Source organism: Capricornis sumatraensis, chromosome 3 (assembly GCF_032405125.1).
Source record: "Capricornis sumatraensis isolate serow.1 chromosome 3, serow.2, whole genome shotgun sequence".
In the NCBI taxonomy this organism is placed as follows: domain Eukaryota; kingdom Metazoa; phylum Chordata; class Mammalia; order Artiodactyla; family Bovidae; genus Capricornis; species Capricornis sumatraensis.
The window spans coordinates 27,588,973-27,601,525 of record NC_091071.1 but is presented as its reverse complement, the minus strand read 5'-3'; the positions used below and the strand labels follow the sequence as shown (position 1 = coordinate 27,601,525).

Here is a 12,553-nt window from a genome sequence, read left to right as displayed (position 1 = left end):
GGTACAAGGAGAGCAATTTATCTAACTGCACTAACAGTGGTAGGCGCTTCTCAGACTACAAAGATTATCTCATTTAATTCTCACATAAGCCTATATGATAGATTTCTATCGACCCATTTTACAGATGAGGAAGAAAACAGAGGCTCAGAGAGATTAAGTGACTTAACCAAGGAGTAACTACAAGGAGATCCAACCAGTCCATTCTGAAGGAGATCAGCCCTGGGATTTCTTTGGAAGGAATGATGCTAAAGCTGAAACTCCAGTACTTTGGCCACCTCATGCAAAGAGTTGACTCATTGGAAAAGACTGATGCTGGGAGGGATTGGGGGCAGGAGGAGAAGGGGAAGACAGAGGATGAGATGGCTGGATGGCATCACTGACTCGATGGACGTGAATCTGAGTGAACTCTTGGAGTTGGCGATGGACAGGGAGGCCTGGCGTGCTGCGATTCATGGGGTCGCAAAGAGTCGGACACGACTGAGTGACTGAACTGAACTGACCCTGTAACAGGGGAAATAAGCCTCCCTAGGAATCAGAAGTCCAGAGTTGAAAACTATTACAGTGGAGGAAAATTGAACTTCTCCCCATTCTCCTCCTGGTTCACTGCTCCAGCCGCCTGGCCTCAGGACCTTTGCACATGCACGTCCCTCTGTTTAAAACTCTTTCCCTGACACTTCTCACTTGTCCTTCATCTCTGGCTTGGACACGATTTCCTTAAAAGCCCACTTGATGACCCCCACACCTGAGTCCAGGTAGATTCTCCCATTGCAAGATCCCTTAGTTTCCTGAGCTGTTTCTTTGTAATGCTTGCTGGGATGATCATTGTTTACTTTTTTTTGGTCTGATTGTTTATTTAGTCTTTCTCTTCCATTAGCGGTAAGTTTCATGGAGACAAAGATTCTCCCTCTTCTATCATCACCTCCTAGCTCAGGGCATGTGTGTGCATAGGTGCCAAGTCGCTTCAGTTGTGTTTGACTCTTTTGTGATCCCTGGACTGTAGCCTGCCAGGCTCCCCTGTCCATGGGATTTTCCAGGCAAGAATGCTGGATTGGGTTGCCAGGGAATCTTCCTGACCCAGGGATCAAACCTGCATCTCTTATGTCGCCCACATTGGCAGGCAGGTTCTTTACCACTAGAGGGCTCCGGGCACAAGATTTGTCAAATAAAATCACCACTCTTCAGTGTTGGGACCCTGGGCAAGTCACTTCCCAGCAATGGACCTCAATTTTCTCACCTTAAAATGAGAATGTTTTCTCGCGCTTGGGACTGCTATATGAGATGACTGTAGTTGGTGCACTGTTGAAGGAGGTCATTGAGAGGATGTGGCCACTGGTGGACCTATGACCTGGACCCAGGCAATCTGAGGCTCCTCCCTCCCCTGTCCTTGGGACATACGTTCTGTCCACTGTTCCCACATTAGGAGCTACTTTGAGAGTAAGTGTTAGACTATCTGGATGGTGTACATGTCTGAACCCCGTTAAGGCTGCTCTGTAAATTCTAGGGAGTCCAGTGAGATGTACTCAGCTTGCAGGGCCCAAGACAAGCCTCGGATGTAAGATCCCTGGCTTGTTGTTAACCCTGCCTCCTTCCAGCCTGGAGTGGCTGCCTCTTCTGTCTCTCCTTGCCCTTGGCTACCTGAGGCCAGTTTTCAAACCAACACGCATACACAAGAAGTTAACTTCCCTGGTGGTTAGGAATTTAGGAATCCACCTTCCAATGCAGAAGATATGCATTTGAGCCCTGGTCAGGGGACTAAGATCCCATAAACCTTGGGGCAAATAGGCCTGCAGGCCATAAAGAAAAGAAATTAACTACTTCAGACTTCCATAGCAGGAATGGGTTTTTTTCCCTTTTAGGTCTCTCATCGTTCTTGTGACACCAAGGAGACCTTGTTTGGAGCTGGTCTTGAGCTCCTTTTTGAGACTTTTCAAGTTCCTTTTTCTAATACAGAGTAAACTCAGGCAAGCAACAGTTTGAATCCAGAAATTATTCATAATATTTGTTTTTCACTGAAACTACTTTTAGCATTCTACATGGCAAGGGATTCTAGATTTTTGTGATCTTGGTAGTGATAGAAAGTTTCCCTTATAAAAGGTTACTAAAGTAGAGAAAGGAGACGGAAATGGCAACCCACTCCAGTGTTCTTGCCTGGAGAATCCCATGGACAGAGGAGCCTGGTGGGCTACAGTCCATGGGGTCACAAAGAGTCAGACACAACTGAGTGACTAAGCTCAACACACAAAGTAGAGAAAGCAAATAAATCTAAAGAAAAAACATTAAGTACATTGAGTATAAGTGATACCCAAATAAGGCAAAAAGCTTGAGGAATGGCCCATAAATGCCTGCATCTGGTAAACAGCAGGCTAGGTTCTCTTCAGAGATGTTTAGCAAACTTCCAGGTTCTTTCCACCAATTCCATACCCTCCACCAATTCCATACCCTCGGAGTAGTCTTCGTTGTTGTTTAGTCGCTTAATCATGTCTGACTCTTTGTGACCCCATGGACTGTAGCCCTCTAGGCTCCCCTTGACCATGGGATTCTCCAGGCAAGAATACTAGAGTGGGTTGCCATTCCCTTCTCCAAGGGATCCTCCCAACAGAGGGATCGAACCTGTCTCCTGCACTGCAGGAAGATTCTTTACCATCTGAGTCACCTGGAAAACCCTCATAGTCATCTATCCTTCATTTATTTAACAACCACTTTATATAAAACTTTATGGGACAGATTCTGTTCTAAGTGCTTCAGAAACGTCATTTCATTTAATCCTCAACCCTGTGAGGTAGATGCTATTATGATCCTCATTTGACAAGTGCAAGACTGAAGCACAGAGAGGTTAAGTAGCTTGCCCAAGGTCACACAGCCAGGAAGTGGTGGAGACGTAATTCAAGTATGATCTGATGGCAGTGTGGTCAAGAGAGGGTCCAGGAAGTAGGTATGTCCTCCATGCCTGGTGTGCTAACCCTGGAGAAACATCTTCTCCACCAGCCTGGGAGCCTCTAGTGAGTAAAGATTTGGTCTTTTGCCTCCTCACCCTTGGTGCTTGGCAGATAGAAGGTGCTTATTAAACACCTACTATGTTGGTGGAAGGACTAGATAGAGATATGATTTTATTGAGTGCCTTCTATATACAAGCACTAAGCACTTTACATTTAATGAAGGTAGAGTTGTTCCCATTTTACAGAGGGGAAAACTTAGACTAAATGCTTGTGATGTGGCCAGCTAAGAGACAGAGCCAGGACTCCAATCTCACTCCAGTGAGTGAGTGGCAATGGGATATGGATGGTGGACGCACTAAAATCCCAGCACCCAGGCTGGGATGGAGAAAGCCTGGCTGACTTTGGTAAGCTTGGGGAAATCTCCTTGGGAAAGAGCTGTGGTAACAAGTAAGAGTGGCACATGTAGGTGGGTGGGGGCACCCCCCCACCCCCACCCCCACCCCTTCCCTGCTACTTTACTTACCCAGAAACCCACCAGAACATGGCCTTGGAGGGGAAGGAGGCCCCAGCCTTAGGACATGGATTCTGCAAAGACAGAAGATTTAGAAGTGGGAGGACTTGGTCTCATAATCCATGGCCAGTATGTGGCAAGCAGAACTAAGGGCAGGAAGACAGAATGAATTGACAACAAGCTTAATACTGAAAACCAGACTGAGATGTCCTGTATACTTCACCACTGCTGCTGCTGCTGCTAAGTCGCTTCAGTCGTGTCTGACTCTATGCAACCCCATAGACGGCAGCCCACCAGGCTCCACCGTCCCTGGGATTCTCCAGGCAAGAACACTGGAGTGGGTTGCCATTTCCTTCTCCAGTGCATGCATGCATGCTAAGTTGCTTCAGTTGTGTCTGACTCTGTGCAACCTCATGGATAGCAGCCCACCAGGCTCCTCTGTCCACGGGATTCTCCAGGCAAGAGTACTGGAGTGGGTTGCCATGTCCTTCTCTGATCCTTAACCACAATAGATACCAAAGGGCTTGGTGCTTCCTAGCAGGCAAGGCAAAAAGGGGTTTTGTCACAGGACTGAAAGTGCCTCAGTTCAGTTTAGTTGCTCAGTCGTGTCCGACTCTTTGCAACCCCATAATCGCAGCACACCAGGCCTCCCTGTCCATCACCAACTCCCAGAGTCCACCCAAACCCATGTCCATTGAATTGGTGATGCCATCCAACCATCTCATCTTCTGTCATCCCCTTCTCCTCCTGCCCTCAATCTTTCCCAGCATCAGGGTCTTTTCCAATGAGTTAGCTCTTCACATCAGGTGGCCAAAGTATTGGAGTTTCAGCTTCAACATCAGTCCTTCCAATGAACACCCAGGACTGATCTCCTTTAGGATGGACTGGTTGGATCTCCTTGCAGTCTAAGGGACTCTCAAGAGTCTTCTCCAACACCACAGTTCAAAAGCATCAATTCTTCGGTGCTAAGCTTTCTTTATAGTCCAACTCTCACATCCATATATGACCACTGGAAAAACCATAGCCTTGACTAGACAGACCTTTGTTGGCAAAGTGATGTCTCTGCTTTTGAATATGCTATCTAGGTTGGTCATAACTTTCCTTCCAAGGAGTAAGCGTCCTTTAATTTCATGGCTGCAATCACCAACTACAGTGATTTTGGAGCCCAGAAAAATAAAGTCAGCCACTGTTTCCATTGTTTCCCCATCTATTTGCCATGAAGTGATGGGACCAGATGCCATGATCCTCGTTTTCTGAATGTTGAGCCTTAAGCCAACTTTTTCACTCTCCTCTTTCACTTTCATCAGGAGGCCCTTTAGTTCTTCTTCACTTTCTGCCATAAAGGTGGTATCATCTGCATATCTGAGGTTATTGATATTTCTCCCAGCAATCTTGATTCCAGCTTGTGCTTCCTCTAGCCCAGTGTTTCTCATGATGTACTCTGCATAGAAGTTAAATAAGCATAGTGACAATGTATAGCCTTGACATACTCCTTTTCCTATTTGGATCCAGTCTGCTGTTTCATGTCCAGTTCTAACTGTTGCTTCCTGACCTGTATACAGGTTTCTCAAGAGGCAGGTTAGGTGGCCTGGTATTCCCATCTCTTTCAGAATTTTCCACAGTTTATTGTGATCCACACAGTAAAAGGCTTTGGTATAGTCAATAAAGCAGAAATAGATGTTTTTCTGGAACTCTCTTGTTTTTTCAGTAAAAGTGCCTAGGTAAGAACTAACAGTTGCTCAGAACAACTTAATAAATACCGAGACCAAGAAGTTCTCAAAGCAAGGACCATGCATGACACCAGCAATGTTTTCAACAGTATCCTTCAGTGAATGTGACAAGGAAGTGAAGAAGAGGTGAGATTTTACCAGTGGCTCCAGGAAGACTGCACAGATTTAAACTCTTCACCAATAGGGTATGAGAATGCTCACTGCACCACATCTTTGCCATCAGCGTGTGTTATCAATTTTAATTTTTTCCTGCTACTCATTGAACAAAGTCCTGTTACATTTTAACTTAATTATTCAAACTGTTGAGCATCTTTTTAGATGATCTCCACTCAACTGTCTTTTTCTCAGAGAATTCTTTCTGGATTTCACAGTGTTATCTGCTGTAAACTCTTATGGACCATGAACTTCTATGGAGCACTTCTATTGAGCAAGTCACTTTAATCCTGAATTTTTATGATGATGAGTTTTAATTTTCCACACATTTGGGTAATTGTGTGATTAATGGTTCCCCTAGTGGGTATTAGTCACATGAGGACAGAGACATCACTTTTTACTAAAGATCCTCAGTACTGAGCTGGCGCACAGAATAGACTGGCAAACTACAGCCCCCAAGCCAAATCTGGCCCACTGTTTTTCTCTGCAAATAAAGTTTTACTGGAACACAGCCATGTTCCTTTGTTGACATATAGTCTGTCTGCTTTTTGCAAAACCTGACCTCCATAGCTGCCATACAGGGACCATATGGCCCACAAAGCCCAGAATATTTTCTATCTCGGACGGAAAGAGTTGGCCAACCCGTGGCATAGAGTTGATATGTACTATGGCTTTGGCTGAATGAATTAAAAAAAATAAATAAATAAAGGCCTGTGCTTTAATTTAACTTCCTTCCATCACTTGGGGGGCACTGAGGACCAGAAGAGGAACAGGGACAAGCAAGGCATTGGTTGGAGACGTGGTGACTTACAGCCTGTGGGGGCCTTTTCGGGAAAAGCGGGGGTTGATCAGCGAGGCAAGACAGTGCAAACTGCGCCATCACCAGAGACAAGTACAGGTAGGGTGACAGGTGGCGGAAAGGGTCGCTCTGGAAATCCTGCGGGAGAGAAAGCAGAAGTTCCACGGAGTCAGGGCTTAGGAGAAGCAGAGACTGGGGAGGGTGTCAGGAAGGGGAGAAGGGATGGAGGCAGAACGGGGTTTTTGATGCTGGGAGCAGTGCCCGGCTGGGGGCTGGAGCCACCAGGTTTGAGAGTCAGAGCCCCCAGCCTTCCTGGCCTTGAAAACACTTGGCTTACACAGATTCTGTCTAGACAAATGGCAGGCAGGGAGTGTGCCCTTAGGTGACCAGTGGCCTTAGCCACCAGGACACAAATTGAAGGACTCTTTGTCCTTCTCCCTGGGCAACAAAGGAACCCCACCCCCCAATCTCCCGTCCCAGTCTCTGTGGCCAGTGTTTTCTGGTTTAAGAAGGGAGCTGGTTTCAGGGAGCATTCACTCTGCCTCGGGCACATGCTGGAGTCTTTACACACACTGTCTCGTCAAGTCCCTCCCCACCCTGCCCCAGCTGGGGTTTACTTGCTCTGTGTTACTCATTAGGAAACCAAGGCTCAGAGAAGTGACAGTACCTTGCTCAAGGCCACACAAATGATCTGCTCCAGATCGCGAGCTCTTGCTGCCCTGCCATGATTGCTTTTGCACCCCGTGCCCTTTCTGGCCAGAGCACCCTAACTCTTCCTCTCATGCTCAGGTATGAGGTTTATGTAGAGCTGATTCCATCCTGGGGGGGCGGGCAGGGCAGGCAGATGATGGAGGCCTGACCAACGAGCATGTTCCCGTCCCTGGCTACCGTGCTTGGGCTAGGAACAGACGCAGGACCTGCGCTGGACCGAGAGCTGGACCCATCAGGAGATCTTCCAGGTTTGCTATATTTGTGAAGCGAAAGCCTGGAATAATTGGGGCTCTCCTTGCCATCCCATTGGAGAGTGAAGCCAAGAGGCGAGAGCCAAGGGACAGGCAGAAATGGAGCTCTAGCTGAGTTCTCTGAATGTCTGGGCCAGCTATGCCTACTAGCAGGTCCCAGGTATGTGAGCTAATAGATACCCTGGGACTTTTCCCCCTTGAGCCAGTGTGAACTGAATTTTTATGTTTTTAAACAAGAGCCCAAGTTTCAGATCACAATTTCTCTATTGGATTTTTTCCCTCCCTGTTTTTGGTTTCGTTTTGGGGGACAGATACTAGACAATTTGATAGTGCAGCTACATTACTCCCCATAGTGTCATTTTTACTATCGTTTCTGTCGGAAAGGTTGTCCTGAATTTGGGTGAGATGGACTTTGGCTGCGTGACCTAGAGGAAGTCGTTCACTTCTCTAAGGCTTAGGGTTCCTCATCTTTAAAATGGGATCATTCAGATCTTCACTGAATTCATGACATCAAGTGCCTGCCACAGGGCCTCGCACACGGAGCTCCAGAGCATATATAGTCCCAATATTAGTCTTTCAGTGCTGTGTTCCAAACAGCTGGCTGCTAAGTCAACGTAGAAAGCTGCTGCTGCTGCTGCTAAGTCGCTTCAGTTGTGTCCGACTCTGTGCGACCCCAGAGACGGCAGCCCACCAGGCTCCCCCGTCCCTGGGATTCTCCAGGCAAGAACACTGGAGTGGGTTGCCATTTCCTTCTCCAATGCATGAAAGTGAAAAGGGAAAGTGAAGTCGCTCAGTCGTGTCCGACTCTTAGCGACCCCATGGACTGCAGCCTACCAGGGTCCTCCGCCCATGGGATTTGCCAGGCAAGAGTACTGGAGTGGGGTGCCATTGCCTTCTCTACCCTCTCGTAAATCAGTGGAGGGGCCTGGGGGCTATTCCCATTAGTTACAAAAGTTACTTTGTTAAAAATCTGTCCTTTAGGACAGAAAGTGTTTCTCTGCCTTCTTCTTTCAGGAGCCGGAGGGAGTAACCATATGAAATGCTGACCAGCAGACTCTGCTCAGTTTCCTGATCAGACGTCTTGGGTGAGCGTACCAGCCATGCAAGCGGTTTTCAACCGGGGGTGACTTTGCCCCCAGGGGACACTTACCATTGTCAGGAGACCTGTCAGGTTACCGTAATGGGGTGGTACTACTGGCACCCAGTGGGGGGAGACCAGGGATGCTATTCAACATCCCACAACACATGGGACAGCTCCTCTCCGCCCCCACCCAAGAGGGAAGTAGGTAACCGGTGCTGAGGTTGAAAAACCCTGGTTGAGGTTTTAGATTTTTCTCTTTGCAGATCACGCCCCCTAACATGGAAATACAGGTGAGTGTGCAAAATGAGTGTGTAAATATAGATGCATGAGGGCACGGGTAAAGGTGGAGAATAAGGAGAGACACGCACTTACATGGCATCAGAATGAACACAGCTGTGTGCCAGAGGAGGTCATCCAGAGGACGTGACCCCTGGCTGACCTGGGAGCTGGACCCAGAGGTTCCTCACCCCCCACTCACCACTCCTGTCCTTGAAGTGTGCATTCTGGCCACACTGTTCCTGCACTAGGGACTACTTCAAGGATGCCACCTTGAAAGAGCAATGTGTTGGTGAGATCCACTGGATGGCACACATGACTGAAGCCTGTTAAAACCTCTATAAACTGTTAAGTTTCTGGTGGGCAGGTGCGGAGATCAATGTATTTTGCAGCGGCCAAGACAAGCATCTTCCATAAGTTCCCTTGCTTATGAGAACTGTCACCTTCCAACTGCAGTGGCGGCCTGTTTCTTTGCTCTCTCTTGGCCCTCCAGATCTGGAGTTGGTTTCTAATTTCACCCGGGAACCCCTGAGGTTTTGAACCAACAGTATGTCGGTGCCCATGCAGTGTGTGTGTGTGTGTGTGTGTGTGTGTGTGTGTGTGTGTATGAGTGTGGGACATTTGTGCACAAGTCCTGTAGGAGCTTGAAAGCATAGACACACAGCAAGTGTGAGTGCAGGCGAGTGTGTGTGTGTGTATGTGATGTTTTGGAGTCTGTGGTTGTGTGATACACGAGTGAAAAAAAGTGAAGTGAAAAGTGTTAGTTGCTCACTGGTGTCCAGCTCTTTGCAACTCCATAGACTGTAGCCCGCCAGGCTCCTCTGTTGATGGAATTCTCCAGACAAGAATACTAGAGTGGGTTGCCATTTCCTTCTCCAAGGGACCTTCCCGACCCAGGGATTGAACCTAGGTCTCCTGCATTGCAGGCAGATTCTTGACCGTCTGAGCCACCAGGGAAGCCCAATGTGTGAATGGGGGCATACAAGTATGTGCAAGTGAAGTGTGTGACTTGAGTGTGTAAGACAATAAGAATTTCTGTTGATAAAAAGGTATGGGGTGATAAGAACGTCTATGTGAAATGCCTGTGTGTGTTGCTTGAGTTTCAGTGCTTGCGGAGTGTGTGTCTCTGCAGAGAGAATAAGCCGTGGTGGAAGCGGGAGGACGACGGATGGGACCCAAGGCCTGAAACCACCATACTGGTTCCCGGGTGACCCAGGCCCCCACTTACCCCTTGGGAGGCCTGCTGGGTGGCGCTGGTGGCTGGGAAGAGAAAGCAGAGTAGCCAGTACCCGAAGAGCACCCCAGACGCCTGGACGCCCTTCTTTCTCTCGGCATGGATCAGGAACACGGCGAAGCTCTGGACAAGAGGGTCGGGTGGGAGGTGGGCCAGGGGTGGAGGAGGCTGGGGGAGGAGAGGGTCGGGAGGGAGCCCCCTCTGCCCCACCCCTCCACCGGGGCAGGAGAAGCAACAGCCAGGAGCAAGCCAGCAGGTCTGGGCCACGACTCACCATTGTGGTGAGCCACACGGTGGGGTGTATGAGGAACTCGAGGGCCTGGGGCGTTCCCTGCTGGATTCTCCAAAGAGTCACAGACACGCTGGAGGTACACAGGATTATGAGGGCGAACCCAAGCACCTGGGGAAACAGGCTGGGATAAGGCTGGTGGGGGAAAGAAAGATGGCAACCTTTATGCCAGTCCCTGCCAACTGGACAGGGACTCCACGCCCAACTGGACAGTGGCCCCAGGTGGGGCACTGTAATGTACCAGCGTGACCACTGAACAGGCCGACGTGAAAGAAAAACTCTGTAAGGGGTGATGCAGCTCAAGCTTGACCTGTAACTGTCACATACATAATGCACCATACAAATAACGTCAGCGGTTTCCAAAATGCCAGTGGTGCTCCCACAATGCACAGGAGGGTGCTTCGGGGGTGAAGGAACAGCATGAAAAGCTATTTACTCTCCAGGTGAAAAAGTTATGCCCTCTTTAAGTCTCTTTCCATCCCTACGGTGAAAAAGTTATGCCCTCTTTAAGTCTCTTTCCATCCCTACTGTTAAATCAAGGAGGGACTCTCTGTTGGGACTGATACGTTTCCAGGCTTTCTTTGACCGAGCTGCCATCGGTCAAATCGGTCTCTCTTTTGGACAATCAAGAAGGGCAGAGAGCACACACACGCAGACCTGGGAGCCTCGGAGAAACCACCGAACATGTCAGTTAGTCTTAAGCAGGAGTCAAAACTACCATCGGCGGTCTGAGTTTGGCCTCTTGCCTGTTGTTATATCACCTCGGAACTAAGAGTGGGTTTCCCATTGTTCACTCATTGAACGAAACTTTGACGTGAAATTGATACGAAGTGCAAATTTCTGCAACTATAAATAAAGTTTTACTGAAACACAGTGATGTCTGCTTGTTTACTGTTTGTCGTCTGTGGTTGCTTTACTGCTGCAAGAGCAGAACTGAGTAGTTAAGACAGAGACCACACATCCTTGGAATCTCAGACAAGTACTGATACTCTCTGGCCCTTTAAGGAAGAGTGTGCTGACCCTGGAGAGGTGGTTGGCAAGAGGTCAAACATTTACAAGGTGGTGTGGGAGTAAATGAACCATGGAGGGCGCGCTTCTAGAGGTTTGGGGAACAGGAGAATGAGCAGAGACGCTCACATTTGGAATGCCAGTGTTTTTCTAACACTGGACAACAACTACACACCAATTTTAAGGAGTGTTCTTTAGTACTGCCCCGAGGGGAAACACAAAAATCAATGCCTGAGTGTTAACATTTAAAAGGTGCATCCTGGTGTGGCTCTAAAATCACCGTGTGTATCTCAGGAGTGTGCACCGCACACTTTGGGGAATGCCAGGCTGTGGTAGCCATAAACTCGTCTGGATGTGTGTGGGTGTCTGCGGGTGTGTTTGGGATGTACGGTTTTTATTATCTGTGATGATTGGTTTGAGAGCGTCTATGCCACTGAGTTTCCCTCTGCAGCCTCTGGATATTGCTCTATCTGATTAACAGGGTCCCACGTGTCCACTTTGGGGTCTCTGCCTGATTCTGGCCTGCTCCCTCACCCCCTGACCATTGTCTGATTATAGGCTCCCAGAGGAAGGGGCTACCATCTTGGCCTTGAAGAGGCGGGACATTTGGATGTAGCCCTTGTCATGGCGGTGGATGTAGAGGAGGTGGATGGGGCCAAGGACCCAGAGGTACATGGGGGGCACCCAGACTCCTGCTGTTTTCAGGAAGCACAGGCTCAGCAAGCGGGCAGCGGCAGGCTCAGGCTCCGTCTGGTTCCAGACCTGAGGGAACACCAGGGTGACCCTTATGATGGTACAATGCAGGGGTCCCAAACTCACCACTTGGGGGGCCAGGCAACTCTTTGGACCCCCAATATTTACACGAAAAACGTGCTAAGCACTTTTTGTTGTTGTTCGGTCACTGAGTCACGTCCAACTCTTTGCAACCCCATGGACTACAGCATGCCAGGCTTCCCTGTCCTTCACTATCTCCCAGACTTTGTTCAAACTCGTGTCCATTGAGTTGGTGATGCCATCCAACCATCTCATCCTCTGTCGTCCCTAGAGTACTTCATAAGTGAGTAACTCCGCTGACCTCACCCAACTGGACAGGGGTGGTGCTGGGATCTGAACCAAGGCAGTTGGGTCCCAGAATCTAGGAGACCTGGGATCCATGATGAGTGCTGGGCACAGACTTAAGACCACTCTGCTGTTGTTGTTTGGCAGCTAAGTCACGTCTGACACTTTGTGACCCCGTGACTGCAGCCCGCCAGGCTCCTCTGTCCATGGGATTCTCCAGGCAAGAATTCTGGAGTGGATAGCCATTCCCTTGTCCAGGGGATCTTCCCAAGCCAGGGATCGAACTCATGTCTCCTGCATTGGCAGGTGGATTCTTTACCACTGAGCCACCAGGCAAGCCCTAAAACCACTTTAGGAGGCAGGTATTACTGTTCCCACTTCATAGACCAGGAACCTCAGAAGCTGGGAAGGTAACAGGCTCTTTTAGGCCCACGCAAATAGGAAGGGCCAGAGCTGACTCCGCGCTGGCCTGGCTACCTCTGAAGCTTGTTCTACCAGAGGTCACCATCTGATCT

The 12,553-nt window shown here is 48.9% G+C and overlaps 1 protein-coding gene across 2 annotated transcripts in view; it reads right to left on the bottom strand.

Moving 5' to 3' along the window:
* ABCC6 (ATP binding cassette subfamily C member 6) overlaps window positions 1-12,553 on the bottom strand; it is a 66,924-nt gene that overhangs the window by 53,950 nt on the left and 421 nt on the right. For both annotated transcript variants that reach the window (XM_068966979.1, XM_068966980.1), the window contains exons 2-6: window positions 11,559-11,741; window positions 9,957-10,082; window positions 9,677-9,805; window positions 6,142-6,267; window positions 3,460-3,521 (exon numbers count right to left, since the gene is read on the bottom strand). In XM_068966979.1, coding sequence (XP_068823080.1) covers window positions 3,460-3,521; window positions 6,142-6,267; window positions 9,677-9,805; window positions 9,957-10,082; window positions 11,559-11,741 — 626 coding nt within the window. The remainder of the gene's footprint in view (window positions 1-3,459; window positions 3,522-6,141; window positions 6,268-9,676; window positions 9,806-9,956; window positions 10,083-11,558; window positions 11,742-12,553) is intronic.